The sequence below is a fragment of the Polypterus senegalus genome, chromosome 12, assembly GCF_016835505.1.
Source record: "Polypterus senegalus isolate Bchr_013 chromosome 12, ASM1683550v1, whole genome shotgun sequence".
NCBI classification, from domain to species: Eukaryota; Metazoa; Chordata; class Cladistia; order Polypteriformes; family Polypteridae; genus Polypterus; species Polypterus senegalus.
Window position 1 is genome coordinate 120,728,034 of NC_053165.1, and position 20,347 is coordinate 120,748,380.

Genomic DNA, 20,347 nt, shown 5'->3' on the forward strand with positions numbered 1-20,347 from the left:
CTGCTCAGATTAAATAAGATGAAATCAAACAAATCACCAGGCCCAGATAATATTTATCCTTGTGTTTTTAAGGAGGCTAGTGAGTACATATATAAAACCCTTGACACATATTTTTAGGAAGTCACTGTGCACCTTAGAGATTCCAAAGGACTGGAAAATGGCAAATATCATCCCATTATATAAAAAGGGTGACAGGGCAGATCCAAGCAACTATAGGCCAGTAAGCTTAACAAGCATCACAGGAAAATTAATGGAAGGAATTATTAAGGATAAGATTGAGCAACACATGGCAAGGACAGGAGTTATTCTGAACAGTCAGCATGGGTTCAGAAGAGGGAGGTCGTGTTTTACTAACATGTTGGAATTCTATGAGGAGGCAACAAAAGGATACGATCAAATGGAGCTTATGATATTATTTATCTGGACTTTCAGAAAGCATTTGATAAGGTGCCACATGAGAGGTTGGGCATCAAGTTAAAAGAAGTGGGAGTTCAGGGTGATGTTTTTAGATGGGTGCAGAATTGGCTCAGACACAGGAAGCAGAGGGTGATGGTGCGAGGAACCTCATCAGAACTGGCCGATGTTAAGAGTGGTGTTCCACAGGGGTCAGTGCTAGGGCCGCTGCTATTTTTAATATATATAAATGATTTAGATAGGAATATAAGTAACAAGCTGGTTAAGTTTGCAGATGATACCAAGATAGGTGGATTAGCAGATAATTTGGATCCGTTATATCATTACAGAAGGACTTGGATAGCATACAGGCTTGGGCAGATTTGTGGCAGATGAAATTTAATGTCAGTAAATGTATATTATTACACATAGGAAGTAAAAATATTAGGTTTGAATACACAATGGGTGGTCGGAAAATCGAGAGTACACCTTATGAGAAGGATTTAGGAGTCATAGTGGACTCAAGCTATCAACTTCCAAACAGTGTTCAGAAGCCATTAAGAAGGCTAACAGAATGTTAGGTTATATAGCACAATGTGTGGAGTACAAGTCACAGGAGGTTATGCTCAACCTTTATAATGCACTGGTGAGGCCTCATCTTGAGTACTGTGTGCAGTTTTGGTCTCCAGGCTACAAAAAGGACATAGCAGCACTAGAAAAGGTCCAGAGAAGAGCGACTAGGCTGATTCCAGGTCTACAGGGGTTGAATTATGAGGAAAGATTAAAAGAGCTGAGCCTTTACAGTTTAAGCAAAAGAAGATTAAGAGGTGACATGATTGAAGTGTTTAAAATTATGAAGGGAATTAGTACAGTGGATCGAGACTTGTATTTTAAAATGAGCTCATCAAGAACACGGGGACACAGTTGGAAACTTAAGGGTAAATTTCGCACAAACATTAGGAAGTTTTTCTTTACACAAAGAACGATAGACACTTGGAATAAGCTACCAAGTAGTGTGGTAGACAGTAAGACGTTAGGGACTTTCAAAACTCGACTTGATGTTTTCTTGGAGGAAACAAGTGGAAAGGACTGGCGAGCTTTGTTGGGCTGAATAGCCTGTTCTCGTCTAGATTGTTCTAATTCTAATTCTAATTTTGGAAGGCAAATGTCCCGTTACATCTGGCGTAAAAGGAACACAGCATTTCAGAAAAAGAACATCATACCAACAGTAAAATATGGTGGTGGTGGTAGTGTGATGGTCTGGGGTTGTTTTGCTGCTTCAGGATCTGGAAGCCTTGCTGTGATAGATGGAACCATGAATTGTACTGTCTACCAAAAAATCCTGAAGGAGAATGTCCGGCCATCTGTTCGTCAACTCAAGCTGAAGCGATCTTGGGTGCTGCAACAGGACAATGACCCAAAACACACCAGAAAATCCACCTCTGAATGGCTGAAGAAAAACAAAATGAAGACTTTGGAGTGGCCTAGTCAAAGTCCTGACCTGAATCCAATTGAAGTGCTATGGCATGACCTTAAAAAGGCGGTTCATGCTAGAAAACCCTCAAATAAAGCTGAATTACAACAATTCTGCAAAGATGAGTGGGCCAAAATTCCTCCAGAGCGCTGTAAAAGACTGATTGCAAGTTATCGCAAATGCTTGATTGCAGTTATTGCTGCTAAGGGTGGCCCAACCAGTTATTAGGTTCAGGGGGCAATTACTTTTCACACAGGGCCATGTAGGTTTGGATTTTTTTTTCTCCCTAAATAATAAAAACCATCATTTAAAAACTGCATTTTGTGTTTACTTGTGTTATATTTGACTAATGGTTAAATGTGTTTGATGATCAGAAACATTTTGTGTGACAAACATGCAAAAGAATAAGAAATCAGGAAGGGGGCAAATAGTTTTTCACATCACTGTATATACATACATACATACACACACACACACATCTCCCCCTCTCTCTCTGTATATGTAATGAAATATGTAAAAATAGAAACATTTTAAGCTCAGTATGGGTACTCACCAGTGAAGATACACTCCATAACTTGAACGATTATGATAAATTAGCTGTGCAGTACGCAATGAAGTACGTATGTAGGTGATGTATTGTATTACACAGCAAAGCAGAGCATTTACAGCTCTTTTGAAGGCTCAGCTTCAGGTGGTTTAGGAGGGGTATCTTTCTGCTGCTGGATGGCAACTTCCGCTGAAAGCGTAGGCATGTCTTCTTTGTTTGTTGGGGTAAAAAAACATCGTTTATAGGCAGTAGCAGGCGTTGCTTCTTCTTATGGGCGAGGAGTTTTTTTTATAGACTTCAATGGCAGCATCAATGGCGTTGTGAAACTGCAATACCCGAAGCATTTCAGGATCCCAATCCTTGCCTGCTGTTGTTTGGCTGTTCACACAACTACTGCCAGCCATTCAAGATAGGGCTTCGTCTTCTTCCTTCCCTGGACCCTCTTCTTCCTCCTCCTTCTTGCAGACTTCGCGAGTTCAATTAAATCCTCATCTGTTAGAGGATCTGAGTGTTTATCAGTGAGGTCATTAATGTCATCGTGCGTCATGTCATTGAAGCCTTCTCCTCCTAGCAACATTGCCAGCTTGACTACCTTGTCCACTGCTGAATGATGGATTTCATCGGGCGAGAACCCTTGTAGTAGTGGACTCATTCTGACCACAAATTTTTCCAACAGGCATTTAAAGTTTCCTTCTTCATCTCCCTCAGCGCACTTTGGAAATTTTGGAGACATGTTGCTATCGTGTACTGACGCGGTGGCGTAGGGCACATACAGAGCACGTATGATGCCTTGATCCATAGGCTGAATCAACGATTTTGTGTTTGGTGGGAGGAATTCTACCTGCACACCTTCATAGAATAAATCCAACATGTTGCCTCCTCCATTGTCCATCAGCTACAGCACCTTGAAGTCGAGGCCAAGTTTGGCGAGGTATACTTTCACTACTGGAATGAATCATTGGTGGAACCAGTCAGTAGTGAGGGATTTTGTAATCCAAGCCTTCAAGTTATGCATCCAATAAACTGGCAGCAGGTGCTTGTTCTTGTTCTTCAGGGCCCTGGGGTTCTTAGCCTTATAAATTACCCCTAGCTTTATCATGTAGCCAGCTTCACTGCCACATATTATCACTGTCAATCTGTCTTTGTGTGCTTTGAATCCAGGGGCTCGGGCTTTGTCATTCATGATGAAGGTACAAGAAGGCATTATCTTCCAAAACAAGCCAGTTTCATCCATGCTAAACACTTGTTCTGGCTTGTAAACTCCGTCCTTGATGATTGCCTTGAATGTCTTTTCTGCGATATAGCAGGGGCGCGATAGCTGAACAGCAATAGGGCTTGGGATCACTGTAATACTAATACTGAGTGCATGTCCGTAGTGTGTGGAATAGTACTGGTTATGTTTGACACTGGAAAATATTAACAACATGTTTGGCCACCTTTTTCCACAATGCAGCAATTTATACCTCTTTTACAAGGCGTCATTAAGCATGCAGTAGTCAGGAGACCTTTCCATTTGCCAAAGATAAATTGCAAAATGAAGTTGAGCTTTGTGTAAGGCTGATTATTTATCCTGTTTAGCTACAACCTATCTAACTGTTCTGGTGTCACTGGGTGGGTTTATGAAGTTAGTGAGATTTCACTTCTTACTCTAAAATAACCTGAAGATAAAGTGTAAGAGGAAAATTGTCGGACATCATGACAAAATGAAGAAACTTTATATATTAAATAAAAAAAAAAAAAAAAGAATCAAACTCGTACCTGTTAAAGAAACGCCACTTCAGTTAAGATCATTGTGAAAGGTCCCATATAAAATAAGTTTCTGTCTGAAACCATATTTAAAAGGTCAGTGCATAAAGTAAACATTCTTAAACTTGCCTAAACCATTCTAGAGTCAGTGAGGCTGGAGCATTTCTCGCCAGCCCTGGAGAGGGCACAAGTTCTTTGCCTTGCCCAGTCACTCATAGACATCCACACTTGGACTCACAAGGGGCCAACTTGGACCTGTAAGTTAACTTAACCAAAGGCGTTGGAGATTTGGGTCAAAAATTACAGTCCTTTCAGGAAACAGATACAGGTAGAATGTGCAAACTTTACTTGACTGGCCTTGAGATTTGATCTTCGGACACTGGATCCATAAAGCACCAGTGCCAAACACTGTCCTGTAATGAGTAATGTATTTATTACTTTTTTCGGGGTTGGTGACATTTCAATTGAGAGGTTAGGGTGCCAGGGGTAATGTAGACTACAGTGTGTATGGCCTGGTTATGCAATTTGAATTTAAGACTATGGAGATAGTGACACAGCAGCATAAACCATCTGAGGAAATAAACAGATGGGGTTTGCATTTGCATTAGTAGAAGAAGGAGGAAGAAAAAAAGAACAATGCATGCCTTTATTAAAACAGTACTCTTGTGGAGAATATTATTGTCTCTGAAAACTCCAATTTAAATGGTTTAAATTCATTTTTTATTTTACTCATAAACCATACATTCAGAAACAATGACAAATATGTCAATTTCTATGTCTTTGGAATACACAAAATAACAAAGAAATAGCAAAGATAGCAGACAAGGAGACACCTTTAGCAAAAATAAACTTTTAATACAATGTACCCAGCAACATTTCACTGTAACATATTTATTATTCTTTTTGATTTAAACACCAAATTTCAAACTTATTACTAAAAATCACAAATTGTGATGAAATACATTGTAACAAATTGTTTCATAAAAATCTCCAAGAATGTTGAAATATAACTTTACAAATTTAAGCTTTAACATGTACATTATTGACAAATTCCCTTTATTATACATACACAAAATATACATATGGTCTCCTATTAAAATAGGTAAAATACTGTATCTCCAATAGGAGCTGACACTTTTTATGATGCTCTTGAATTTTTAAATGGCATCAGTTTTCTGTTAAAAAGTGTAATAAATGTGGCATGCTTTAGCACAGGTGTCACTTTCAAAGTCAAAATTGTAAAGGTGACACAGATTGTGAAGAAGATACAGTAATAGTGCAAATCCAGGTGAAAAAATGGCATTCATAAATTTGTGCTGAACTACAGAAAGTGAAGAATACTTTAAATTGAGGTTAATCTGAAAGTGCAGTGCTAAATTCATGCATGGGAATATTTTTTAGTTAATTTATGGAGAAGTCTAAAGAAAAAATAATAATAAAAAATGCTTGTTGCAGGTAAAAAGGGAAAATGAAAGTTAAAATGTTCTGCATATGATCCCAGCTGTCATGAACGACCACACATGGCTGTGAAGTTTCCACACACATTTAAGTACTTATATATACACATATATATACACACACACCCATATTATATACATACATACACATACACACGCACACACACACACAAACACTGGTTTTTGGATCCTGCCAAAAATTCCATAATGCTCTTAAAACCATCTTAAGTTGGTTAACATTTCTCTAGAGCTTACAGCAGTTAGGAAGAGGGTTTGTCCTTTCTGGATTACTGAGTTTCATTGGCGGCTCCACATTATGGTGGAGGTCCACATTCTTTTTAACTTCCCTAGTAACAAAAAGAGAAAAAACACTGTGGAATAAAACTGATGAGTACTGCCAGGTGATGATCATTAACTACAACTTCTACTTACAATTTATTAAAGCTGAAAAAATAAGTCACTTCCCTACAAATGTAGTGATACATATAAAATTAAGTTCACACATAAAACAAAGTGATGCTGAATTATCTGAATTTTTCAAAGACAACAGTTGAATGATAAGTCACCCCATTTACATTATGTTTAAATGTTACAGATAAGAGTTTTTGCTGCTCACATTTATCCTGAGCAGGTCTGATAGCTTTGCATTTTCAGTGCCAGATCTGTAAACTGCAGCACATGGTAGGCAGAACATCTGTGCTGAAAATGTATCGTGAAATTTACCCACTCTTAAATTCTGCAATAATTGAACAACTTGCTGAAGAGCTTACAGTTAGTGAGCTATACATATAAAGAATTAATAGTCCACTGGGATTTACACTTTTAGTATTTATACAAAGGTTTACTTGACACTTGTACCCACAGACGTATTGTTCCTAGTACAAGTTACATGTGATGCCATATCTAAATAAAACATAAGATCCTTTTAGGTACAGTATGAACATTCAGGGGCAAACGCCAAAGCAAGATAGGGTAAAGGATAAACACAAGACTTTTTAGTGTATGTAACCAAGAACTTGTGGAGTACAGAGGAAAGCTGGGACAACATTTGGAGCCACTGCACCACTTTGTAGTCAAAATGCTGCAGATAATAATTGAATAAGATAACACATATGTGCCATTCACTGTATTACTTCTAAAGCTCTGAATAACTCATGAATCCCATAAACATCTGCTTAGCAAAAATAGATCAAAGCTGTCTAAAATTGTGCAGTCGTGATTATCACCTACGAAAACCTTTTAAGTAGTTTTTTTTGGTGCTGTTAATTACCATTATTTCAATAGTGTTTTACTTTTGTCTCTCTCTTATCTATTTTTATCTAACTTTTCTCGCTTCTTCCAAAAAATATAATGAGCTGCATTCTACCTTGTTTTTGTATCACTGAAAACGCTATTGGAGGAGTCTAGTCAAAAAATAAAAAACAGGAATATTTACAGAAGAAAAAGAAGAGGACAACTATTATTACATAGGGACTGCTGACGAGAACATCACTTTCTTAAAATATATTCCACAGTGGTACCATACCTTGTGTTACGAGCAGACCACAGGGTTGCTGGTAGTTAATCTAGACTACAGTCCAGACTAAGTATATGGAGAGGATTTTTAACAAGTTTTTTTATATATACATATATTGGATTTTTTTTCTCCCTAAATAATAAAAACCATCATTTAAAAACTGCATTTTAGCTGTGTCTCCCTGCACAGTCTCAAGGGCATGGAGGAGATTCTAGGAGACAAGCAGTTACTCTAGGAGAGCTGGAGAGGGCCATAGAAGGTCCATAACCCATCAGCAGGACCAGTATCTGCAACTTTGGGCAAGGAGGAACAGGATGAGCACTGCCAGAGCCCTACAAAATGACCTCCAGCAGGCCACTGGTGTGAATGTCTCTGACCAAACAACCAGAAAGACTTCATGAGGGTGACCCAAGGGCCCCATGTCCTCTAATGGGCCCTGAGCTCACTGCCCAGCAGCATGCAGCTCGATTGGCATTCGCCATAGAATACCAGAATTGGCAGTTGCACCACTGGTGCCCTGTGCTTTTTACAGATGAGAGCAGGTTCACCCTGAGCACGTGACAGAAGTGAAAGGGTCTGGAGAAGCCATGGAGAACATTATGCTGCCTGTAACATCATTCAGCATGAGCAGTTTGGTGGTGGGTTAATGATTGTCTGGGGAGGCATATCCATGGAGGGTCACACAGACCGCTACAGGCTTGACAAAGGCACCCTGGCTGCCATTAGGTATCAGGATGAAATCCTTGGACCCATTGTCAGACCCTATGCTGGTACAGTGGCCTCCTGTGGTGAGAGTATGCAGGCAGTTCCTGGAGGATGAAGGAATTGATACCATTGACTGGCCACCACACTTTCCTGACCTAAATCCAATAGAACACCTCTGGGACATTATGTTTTGGTCCATCCAATGCCACCAGGTTGCACCTCAGACTGTCCAGGAGCTCAGTGATGCCCTGGTCCAGATCTGGGAGGAGATCCCCCACAACACCATCTGTCATCTCATTAGAAGCATGCACCGATGTTGTCAGGCATGTATGCAAGAACATAGGGGCCATACAAAGTGCTGCGTACAATTTTGAGTTGCTGCAATTAAATTTTGGCAAAATGGACTAGCCTGCCACATAATTTTTTCACTCTGATTTTTGGGGTGTCTTTGAATTCAGGGCTCTGTAGATTGATCATTTTCATTTCCATCAAACGATGTGGCATCCTTTCGTTCCTAACACATTACCCAGTCTATATCAGTATAGATATCCAGGAGGATTTCTTTTTCCCATTGAGATCTGATGTGTTTTCAAAGTGTTCCCTTAATTTTTACACACACACACACACACACACACACACACACACAGACAGACAGACAGACATACATATTATATTGATATTTGTGTCAATCAAGGCTCAACCAGGACGTCCTCTTGGAGGAAGACTTCCCTCTCGGGGCATGCCGCTCTGAATAATAATTCGTCACTGGGGGGGGGAATACTGTGAAGGATGGCCGGCCATTTATCCCGGCCAATACCCCCAAGCCGCCAGGTGGAGCTCTCCTTGCAGCATGGAGGTCCCCAGAAGACCAGCAGGGCATCATGGACAATGGAGTTTTTATGCAAAGGCCTGCTGGATGCTGTGGGGGCCACAGGAGGGAGCTGCAGGGAGGACCAAGTGCTTTTTCGTGCCCTGTGACCCGGAGGTTCATCATAGGAAGAGCGACGGACTTCCGGGTTGAAGAAAAGAACTTTTACCTGACCCGGAAGTGATTGAGGATCACATGGACTGGGGATTGAGAACACTTCCGGGTCATGGATTATAAATTAACTGTGGGAGCTCCCAGACGGCGAGCTGAGCTGGCTGGAAGGGTGGCAACGCGTCTGGGAGCTGGAGGATTGTGTATTATTGATTTATGGTGATTTATATGAGTATTGTGGTGGAGAGTGTGCTTTGTACACTGTGGCATAAAAATAGTCAACTTGAGGACTTTTACCTGGTGTCGGGAGTCGTGGACAGGGGTTCAAGGGAGCGAGAGCGCCCCCTATCGTTCATAATAGTATATATATATATATATATACACATACATACATACATACATATATACACAGTAATCCCTCCTCGATCGGGGGTTGCGTTCCAGAACCCCCTGCGATTGGTGAAAATCCGCAAGTAGAAACCATATGTTTGTATGATTATTTTTATATATTTTAAGCCCTTAGAAACTCTCCCACACTGTTTATAAATATTCTCCACACAGTTATACAGTAAACCCTTGTTTATCGTGGTTAATCCGCTCCAGACAGATAAATGAATTTCGACGAAGTAGGATTCTTTATTTATAAATCTAATATTTTCGCAGTTAGAGCATAGAAAACCTGTTTACGACCTTCATACGTTTTTTAACATTATTAGAGCCCTCTAGACATGAAATAACACCCTTTAGTCAAAGTTTAAACTGTGCTCCATGACAAGACAGAGATGACAGTTATTTCTCACAATTAAAAGAATGCAAACATATCTTCCTCTTCAAAGTGCGCGTAAGGAGCGGAGAATGTCAGAGAGAGAGTAAAGTAAACAATGAAAAATCAATAGGGCTGTTGCGCTTTTAAGTATGCAAGCACCGCGATAAAGCAGCGGCAATGAAGGGATCAATGTGAAGGTAGCCTTTCAGCATTTTTTACAGGAGCGTCCGTATCTTCTAAGCAAACAGCCTCTGTGCAAAAGCCCCTCTGCTCACATCTCCTCCGTCAAGCAGAGAATGTCAGAGAGAGAGAGAGAGAGAGCGAGATTAAAGCAAACAATCAAAAATCAATAAGTGTGCTTTTGGACGCACCTCGATAAAGCGGCATTTCTTAGAGGAGCGTCCCTATCCACTAGGCAAACAGCTTCTGTGCAAGCAGCACCTCTGCTCACACCCCCTCCCGTCAGGCGCAGAGAATGTCAGAGAGGGTGAGATAGAGGCAGAGACAAGCAAACAATCGAGCACCGCGCAGGAGGCATATCTTTTAGCATTAAGGAGTTTTAGTTAATATGTAATACGTGCTCTGATTAGGTAGCTTATAAGCCATCCGCCAATAGCGTCCCTTGTATGAAATCAACTGGGCAAACAAACTGAGGAAGCATGTACCATAAATTAAAAGACCCATTGTCCAGAAATCATGAATCAGCGGAAAATCCATAATATACATTTACATATGCTTACATATAAAATCCGATAGAGCAAAACCGCAAAAGTCAAAGCGATACAGCAAGGATCACTGTATCACTGTATATATATATATATATATATATATATATATATATATATATATATATATATATATATATATATATATATATATATATATATATATATATATATATATATATATATATATATATATATATATATATATATATACATACATATACATACATACACACACACACACACACACACACACACGTGGACAAAATTGTTGGTACCCTTCAGTCAATGAAAGAAAAACTCAAAATGGTCACAGAAATAACTTTAATCTGACAAAAGTAATAATAAATAAAAATGCTATGAAATTTTAACCAATGAAAGTCAGACATTGATTTTCAACCATGCTTCAAAAGAATTATTTAAAAAAATAAACTCATGAAACAGGCCTGGACAAAAATTATGGTACCCCTAGAAAAGACTGAAAATAATGTGACCAAAGGGACAGGTTAATCCAAGATGTGTCCACTAATTAGCATCACAGGTGTCTACAATCTTGTAATCAGTCAGTGGACCTATATATAGGGCTCCAGGTAGTCACTGTGTTGTTTGGTGACATGGTGTGTACCACACTCAACATGGACCAGAGGAAGCGAAGGAAAGAGTTGTCTCAGGAGATTAGAAAGAAAATTATAGACAAGCATGTCAAAGGTAAAGGCTATAAGACCATCTCGAAGCAGCTTGATGTTCCTGTGACTACAGTTGCACATATTATTCAGAAATTTAAGATCCATGGGACTGTAGCCAACCTCCTGGACGTGGCCAGGAGGAAAATTGATGACAAATCAAAGAGACGGATAATACGAATGGTAATAAAAGAGCCCAGAAAAACTTCTAAAGAGATCCAAGGTGAACTTCAAGCTCAAGGAACATCAGTGTCAGATCGCACCATCCGTCGTTGTTTGAGCCAAAGTGGACTTCATGGGAGACGACCAAGGAGGACACCATTGTTGAAAACAAATCATAAAAAAGCCAAACTGGAATTTGCCAAACTACATGTGGACAAGCCACAAAGATTCTGGTAGAATGTCCTATGGACAGATGAGACAAAAATTGAACTTCTTGCCAAGGCACATCAGCTCTATGTTGCTGCATCTGGCACAGGGTGTCTTGAATCTGTGCAGGGTACAATGAAATCTCAAGACTATCAAGGGATTCTAGAGAGAAATGTGCTGGCCAGTGTCAGAAAGCTTGGTCTCAGTCGCAGGTCATGGGTCTTGCAACAGGACAATGACCCAAAACTCACAGCTAAAAACACCCAAGAATGGCTAAGAGGAAAACATTGGACTATTCTAAAGTGGCCTTCTATGAGCCCTGACCTCAATCCTATTGAGCATCTTTGGAAAGAGCTGAAACATGCCGTCTGGAAAAGGCACCCTTCAAACCTGAGACAACTGGAGCAGTTTGCTCATGAGGAGTAGGCCAAAATACTGTACCTGCTGAGAAGTGCAGAAGTCTCATTGACAGTTACAGGAATCGTTTGATTGCAGTGATTGCCTCAAAAGGTTGTGCAACAAAATATTAAGTTAGGGGTACCATCATTTTTGTCCAGGCCTGTTTCATGAGTTTATTTTTTAAATAATTCTGTTGAAGCATGGTTGAAAATCAATGTCTGACTTTCATTGGTTAAATTTCATAGAATTTTTATTTATTATTTCTTTTGTCAGAATAAAGTTATTTTTGTGACCATTTTGAGTTTTTCTTTCATTGACTGAAGGGAACCAACAATTTTGTCCACGTGTGTGTGTATATATATATATATATATATATATATATATATATATATATATATATATATATATATATATATATATATATTACACACACACGATATACTCGTATATACAGTACAGGCCAAAAGTTTCGACACACCTCCTCATTCAATGTGTTTTCTTTATTTTCATGACCGCTACATTGGTAGATTCTCACTGAAGGCATCAAAACTATGAATGAACACATGTGGAGTTATGTACTTAACAAAAAAAGGTGAAATAACTGAAAACATGTTTTATATTCTAGTTTCTTCAAAATAGCCACCCTTTGCTCTGATTACTGCTTTGCACACTCTTGGCATTCTCTCGATGAGCTTCAACAGGTAGTCACCTGAAATGGCTTTATATATATATATATATATATATATATATATTATATATATATATATAAGTAACATTTAACATAGTTAAATGGTTAAAAATTACGAAATTTATTAAATGACCATATTATTTTAAGAGTCATTTTTCAAAACAAACGGAGAAGAATGTGACAGTTTTGGATTTTGATTTGAATCACCAACTTGTTATTGCTGAGTCTTGCTGCCAGTGAAACAGCCTGTAAAATTTTATGTTTTCATGTAGAAAAACAGGCAGTTGACCATGTCTCTAAAGTCAAAGAACCTTTTTTTGAAGTATACATTTTAAATTGGTGTTGTTTGTACAATTTAGATTACTAGCTTTATGAAAAGAGCTGGCGCATGCGACCGGATAGCTCAAGCTGAAGCACAAAGTGGAGCCACAGTGGGTAAGAACCACAGATGGATTAGGGAACACCACTTCCTGTGATCCAGATTAGGTTTTAGAGTATAATCACAAGTAATTATTTAATTTTATTTCTATTTTATAGGTATAGCTTCATTAACATAATGTCGCCAAAAAAAAAATCAAATTTTTCAGTAAACTAAAGTATAAAATTTTGCACCACATTGCTGTTTCTTAAAATAAGTGTTGTTGAGTAGCTTAAGGTTTTGATTTATTTTTTATATAAAGTACAGTATTAAATGGCCAAGACATAGCAACCAGGGGCACACAGATGCTATTCCTTTTATTAAGGTGAAAAACATCTGCTTTGATAAGAATATTATTATTATAAAAATGAAGCTTCATTTCTGGCAAGTTTTTGCTAAAACATTTAATTGGACTGCACATGCTGCTTTTCTTAATTTCTACCTTTATATGTCAGTGCAGAAGAAAGATTGGCTTCTTAATATTTTTAATAAACAAACATGAGTGTCTTACACAGGCATGAAACTGTTTGCTTTAAGTTACTTTTTAATATGCTGACCTCACATTTAATGTACTGGCTGTTTAAGTTGTTGCTTAAACAACAAGTGGATGTGACACTAAAGGAGCTACACCACTTTAACTGTCAGGGTCATCTGCAGCAGTGTCTGCTCCACTCTTTGCTAATTATCAGCATTTGGATACAAATAATGGAGTAACCCCACAGAAGAAAACCAATCCAAAAGAATAAACAAACAATAAGAGTTTTTTGTACTTAAACCCATGTAAAAATACAAATCTTTCCTTTACAGCCAATCAGATCAGAAAATTTCATTCACTGGATTGGAATGAACAAGAGAACCAGTGAGTCAGAGAACTAACTACAAACCTTTTTTTATGTTTTTCACATAAATTTTGTACCTTGCAAGATGAAGGACGGCTTCCACTACATTGGTACCTTCTTTTGCACTTGTCTCACAGAAGAGAGCACCATATGCCTGAAAATGAAATGATAATATTTGAAATAAAGAATATTTATAAAAAAAGTCTTCTTGACCCCCCTTCAGTTTGCTTATCGTGCCAACAAATCAGTTGAAGATGAAACCAAGATGGTTCTTCACGTTTGCAGCATATGAACTTCTCCAGGTACCCTATGCCAGGATTGTGTTTTGTGGATTTTAGCAATTAACACAATCATACTAGAGCTTCTCCATGGCAAAGCCTTCACTGTAAATTTGGCCTACACCACATGCCTCTGGGCTTGCGCTAACCTTCCGAGAAATAGATAATAGACAGTGAGTCAGGGTATCCTCTGGCATCTCTTCTGTCTCCTCTCCTTTTTCTAACTGTACACCAAAAGGCTGCACCTTTAGTGACCTATCCGCGAAACTGCTGAAGTTTACCAATGACATTACCCCGATAAGCCCAATACCATATCAGGATTAGGTTCCATATTAGGTGATGGTTGATCAGTGCTATGTCTGCAACAATATGAACCCAAATACATTAAAGTTATAGAAATGGCTGCATATTTTAGGCCAATCCCATCCTACCCTTCTGGTTATATGTGGTGTAGCATTTAAATCATGTAAATTTCTTAGCGAGGCACTCCCACTCTGATCTCAGCCGAATATGGAGGACTATTTCGGACAAAAATAAATAAATAAATAAATGCGCAAATAAATAAAAGTATTGTGAAATGTGAGCATAAATAAATAAATAAATGTATCATGAAATGAAGCCTTAATAAATAAATGTATCATGAAATGAGAGCATAAATAAATAAATGTGTCCGAAATATGTTTTCGTTTCTTATTTATTTATTTCATTTTGTCCGTAACATTCCTGCAAACGGTCATGAAATATGACTTGAAATAAAACTGTCACTTTCACTCGTCAAAGTTGAGAGAGTGGGCTCTAACACGCCCTCTAGTTACTGATTGGTGAATCGATAGTACAAGAATTAATTAAAAAAATGCTTACTACTGCCGATGAAATTGATTCGGCCGAAGATATTACGTATTTCAGAGAGAGAATTGAAGATTTATCGGAAGAAATTACAATGTTGGTGGCCCTTTTAGACTCCGATATAGATGAAACTATTTTTGAAGTTATCGAAGAACAGGTGGAACGGACTCGACTGCACTCCAGTTCAGGTGTTGCAGTTCCCTGCTCTGGACGTCCAATACTTTGACATTCCAGCTGAGTCAATAGAACACCTTCTGTTATGCGGTTTAAAAGTACGACAGATTGCAGATCTATATGGTGTATCAGAGAAGACAATCACAAGGTGAATGAGACAGTTTGATATATGGGGGTATACTGCAACAGCTGTATTAGTTTAGGTACTTTGACATGGAATGCCCAAAGCAGCTCCAACTAATATTTTGAACTGAACAACTTTGCCACTGATCAGAGCTGTACAGTTGTTTGAAAAAGTAGCTGCGAATATGCACCTGACTTTATACTCGTGAAACGAGGGTCAAATACTCAGTTCAAAATATTAGTTGGAGCTGCTTTGGGCATTCCATTTCAAAGTACCTAAACTAATGCAGCCGTTGCAGCTTATTGTATATCAAACTGGCTAATTCGCCTTGTGATCGTCTTCTCCGATACACCATATAGATCTGCAATCTGTCATACTTTTAAACCGCATGACAGAAGGTGTTCTATTGACTCAGCTGGAATGTCAAAGGATGGACGTCCAGAGCAGGGTACTGCATCACCTGAACTGGAGTGTAGTAGAGTCCGTTCCACCTGTTCTTCGATAATTTAAAAAATAGTTTCATCTATATCGGAATCTAAAAGGGTCGCCCACATTGTAATTTCTTCCGATAAATCTTCAATTCTCTCTCTGAAATATGTAATATCTTCGGCAGAATCCATTTCATCGGCAGTAGTAAGCATTTTCTAATTAATTTGTGCTATCGATTCACCAATCAGTAACTAGAGGGCGTGTTAGAGCCCACCCTCTCAACTTTGACGAGTGAAAGTGACAGTTTTATTTCAAGTCGTATTTCATGACGGTTTGCAGGAATGTTACGGACAAAATGAAATAAATAAATAAGCAACGAAAAACATATTTCGTGACACATTTATTTATTTATGCTCTCATTTCATGACACATTTATTTATTTATGCTCACATTTCACAGTACTTTTATTTATTTACGCATTTATTTATTTATTTATTTAATTTTGTCCGAAATATTCTTCCATAGTCGAAAACATAACCTCTTATCAAAAAATGTTCAACAGTGCATGCTTTTTCTTCCATCAAAATGTTAAACTGTCCTATTTAGAGCTAACACAATTCTATAGACCTTTCATTATACGTATCCTTACTTTCTTCATTGCAGTCTTGTTTGGCAGCGTCTACTCACTCTGCCAAATGTAAACTGCAGCATGTTGTTTGAACACCGGGCAGGATTGTAGGCCTAAAACTGGACAATACTAAGAACCTGTAGTCAGGAAGCAAGCAAGCAATACAATCAGAAATCATGTCCACACCACTGCCGGTCACAGAGGACAACCACCAATTTATCATGTAAACAGTAGTTAGTAAAATTTGATTCAGCTTTGACTCCCCAAATCTACAAACAATGCTATCCAACGTAAATTATATTTATTTGAGGTTCCATTCTAAGTATTTTCATGTTGTTTAATTGTTTGTTCCTAATGTTCAATACATTATTATGAAGATGTTCTATATTGCACTCTTTTTTGGTGTTTTACTTTTTCTCTATCCGTGGCTGCAACACCAACTTAAATTTCAAGCAATTACATTGCCTGGCAATATAGTCCAAGTTCAGTTCAGTTCAGTCCTGTGCTTCTGAAAACCCAAAACAACTAGATGCTAAAATCTTGATACCATAGCTAACTTCTCCCCATGTGTGGTGTGAACACAGCTTGACTCTGGCAGTTCTTCTCGTAAATCAGTCTTGTTTCCAATTACAATAACTGGAATCGGATCATCGGTGGATTCCTGGAGAAATAACAAATAAACACATAAGATTCCCGAGATACAAAGGTAAACTAGAGGCTAGACATTCTTTAAAAATAGAAAACTAAAAAATATCCAGCAACAGCATGAAAAACAAAGTGGTACGCACTCTGATGGCATCAATCCATTCTCTGATGTTAAGGAAACTTTGTTCAGAAGTTACATCATACATGAGTAGAACACCATGGGCTTTTCGAAAATAGTTCCTGGCAATACTACGAAATCTAAAATAAAGAAAGTTAACTCAACAAGTTGAACAAAGGCACAGAACAGCACCCTGATGCAAAATAAAAACATCTAACTTATATCATAAAAAGAAAAAACTCTACACATTATTTTGTAAAGAAGATGTGCATTAGAATTAGGACGGTACAAAGACTCGAGTGACAAGTTGGAGGTGGGCACATGAGCAGGCAGTGTATACTGAACGAGAAACCAGCAGACTAGCATGACAGAGGGAGCGGAGTGGATGTCCTTTCTCCTCTCCTCCCGTTCCACCCTGAGCGCCGCACGGACGATTGTGTGTTGGTTCATTCCGTGCATTGGTTAAAACCCAATGAAGGAAGCAGTCTTTAAAAACCAATAAGCCCTGTGCCTCTGTTTCATTACCGTCTCACCTGCTTCACCAATGCAGACCCCGCGACAGGCGATCCGGCGGCATCATTCCCATAACCCGCCGGGCAGCCAACCGGGTAACCAAAGTCTTTGGGTTCAGGGGGGAGTATGGTTACAAAGCTGAAACTTAAAGGAATTGACGGAAGGGCACCACCAGGTGTGAATCCTTTCGCTTCATTTGACTCAACGCAGGAAACCTCACCTGGCCCGGACACGGACAGGATTGACAGATTGATAGCTCTTTCTCGATTCTGTGGGTGGTGGTGCATGGTAGTTCTTAGTTGGTGGAGCGATTTGGCTGGTTATTTCCAAAAACGAACGAGACTCCCGCCTGCTAAATAGTTAGACGACCCAACAGCGGTCGGTATCCAAATTCTTAGAGGGACAAGTGGCTTTCAGCCACGTGAGATTGAGCATTAACAGGTCTGTGATGCACTTGTATGTCCGGTACTGCATGCGCGCTGCACTGAATGGATCAACGTGTGTCTACCCGGCGCGGGGAGGCCGTTGAACCCCATTCGTGATGGAGACCGTGGCTTCCAATTGTTCCCCACGAACGAGAAATTCCCAGTACGTGCGGGTCATACGCTCGCACTGATTACGTCCCTGCCCTTTGTAAAGCCCCCCATGGTCGGGTGACTTGATGGATTATATATAAAAACAAAGCAGCTGGAACCGCAAAGAACAATGAAAAATCAACGTGGAAATTGACTGAGGCGGTGTTTGGAAAATTACCAGTCAACGTGACTCACAGGTGCGTGTGGACTGTACACAGACGAAAGCGACTCAGGTAGGGAGTTGGGGGCGGACACATAAGCGGGCAGTGCATACTGAACGAGCGCCGTTCAACCCCGTCCTTCGCTTTGGAAGGACAAAGCGCGACGGTGCTCCTCCGGTTTTCAGTCACGGACAATTGTATGTTGGTTCGTAGCGTGCATTGTTGCAATGTTACTTTTCTTGGTGGTTTATTAAAATTACGGATTTTTCAAATGTTTATTTTTTCCTCTGTGCTTAAAAATCATTTAAAAAGCGGCCTGATTATGCGGCGTATGCTATGCCGCGGGTTGGCTAGTACAGTATAATTAAACATCTGGAAATAAAAAGAACCTTTCTTTGCCTTTTCTTTCACCTTTATTTGTTATGTCTCACATCATGAAGACCTTTGAGTGACTGGTCCTGGACTATACGAGGTCCTCTTATGGTAGACTACGTGGACCCACTGCAATTTGCCTATCAGACACAGATCAGAGAGGAGGAGCAATTATTGATCTGCTCCACAAGGCTGATTCTCACCTGGAAAAACTGGCAGGCAGCACTGTGAGGATAATGTTTTTTTTTTTTATTTCTCCAGTGCCTTCAGTACCCCCCAGCCATCTCTGTTAAGGGGTAAACTCACAGAGATACGCAGGTGGATGAGCCTGTGGTGTCCTGGGTAATGACCTATCTGTCGAGCAGACCACAGTTAGTGAGACACAAGGGCTCAGATATGGATGTGAGCAACACTGAAGCACCACAAGGAACAGACCTGTCTGCATTTCCTGTTCACTATGTACACCTCCAACTATAAATATAACACCAGGTCATGTCACTTGCAGAAATTCTCAAATGATTCAACACTTATAGGGTGTATTGCTAATGGGGATGAGACTGAGGAGAGGAGTCCGGTGGATAACTTTGTTTATTGCTGCAAAGAGAATCGTCTACATTTTAACATCAACAAAACCAAGGAACTAGTTACTAACGTTCACCTCACCAAAGAGTCTCTATGTACGGTCACTGTTCAAGGACTAGATGTAGAGGTGGTCCACTCCTACAAGTACTTGGGGGGTCCACATCAATCACAAGTTGGACTGGTCTTGAAACACAGAGGAACTATATAAGAAGGGGCAGGAGACTGCATTCCTTTAACGTGGGAAATGACATCCTTCACACCTTTTATAACTGTGCGAAGGCCAGTGTGATTTTCTAACACTGTAGCGTACTGGGCTGGTAAAATTAGTTCAAGAGAGGCCCACCGAATCAACAGACTAATTAACAGGGCAAGCTCAGTTTTAGGTTGTACTCCACACCTCCTGGAGTTCATAGCAAAGGAGAGAATTAAAACAAAACTGAGTACCATTATGAACAATTCTGCACATCATCTCTCTGAAACAAAAACACTGACAACTTTCAGCCAACAAATTATTCAGCATGAAGGGTGTCAAGAAACACTATTGGGGCTTCTTTATACCAACAGCAATACGTCTGCATGATGCCTCACGATGACTGTGACTGCCAAGTTAGACGTTTTCATTCCTTTTAAATTTTCTTCATTTTTAAACCATTCTGGTGTGTATTCAGACCACAGATAAACAAACATACACATAAAACACACAATCTATTTTTAATGAGCTTCTGTAAAAAGTAAAATTTACCCCTGGAGCAAATAAAGTTCTATCTATTTATCTATCTATGATGTGTAGCAGTGTCATACAGTACCTTTAATTTCAGTTCCCCACTTAACACCCATTAAATACAGATAATTGGCTTTATACAGTATTTTTGCTAGCAATAAACCAATAGTAAAGGTTATAAGTTACGCTAATTATAACTGGTTGGGATGTTTAAGAATGTGGATGTGAAAAGGGTAAAACAAAACTAAGAATTGCATTTAATCACATAACCACATATACTAAATATGCTATTGAGGTAAAATATTAGGCATTTCAGTGAACTGCAACATGGGGTGTGTGAATTGTGTTTTGAAGAGGAAACGTTCTCTATTCTTAGCGTCACTGGCACTCTCAATACATATTTATGCTAAATAACTTGCAGGTAATTTCTCATTTGCTTTACGTTTTCAAAAAGACATTAGACAATATTAGACAAAT

The 20,347-nt window shown here is 39.1% G+C and overlaps 1 protein-coding gene across 3 annotated transcripts in view; it reads right to left on the reverse strand.

Moving 5' to 3' along the window:
• Window positions 1-4,994: 4,994 nt before the first annotated feature.
• The window catches only part of zgc:162879 (ras and EF-hand domain-containing protein), a 61,749-nt gene continuing 46,396 nt past the window's right edge, over window positions 4,995-20,347 (reverse strand). For all 3 annotated transcript variants that reach the window (XM_039773324.1, XM_039773325.1, XM_039773326.1), the window contains 4 exons: window positions 16,972-17,086; window positions 16,731-16,844; window positions 13,782-13,858; window positions 4,995-5,964 (listed from right to left, as the gene is read on the reverse strand). In XM_039773324.1, coding sequence (XP_039629258.1) covers window positions 5,862-5,964; window positions 13,782-13,858; window positions 16,731-16,844; window positions 16,972-17,086 — 409 coding nt within the window. In that variant the 3' untranslated portion in view covers window positions 4,995-5,861. The remainder of the gene's footprint in view (window positions 5,965-13,781; window positions 13,859-16,730; window positions 16,845-16,971; window positions 17,087-20,347) is intronic.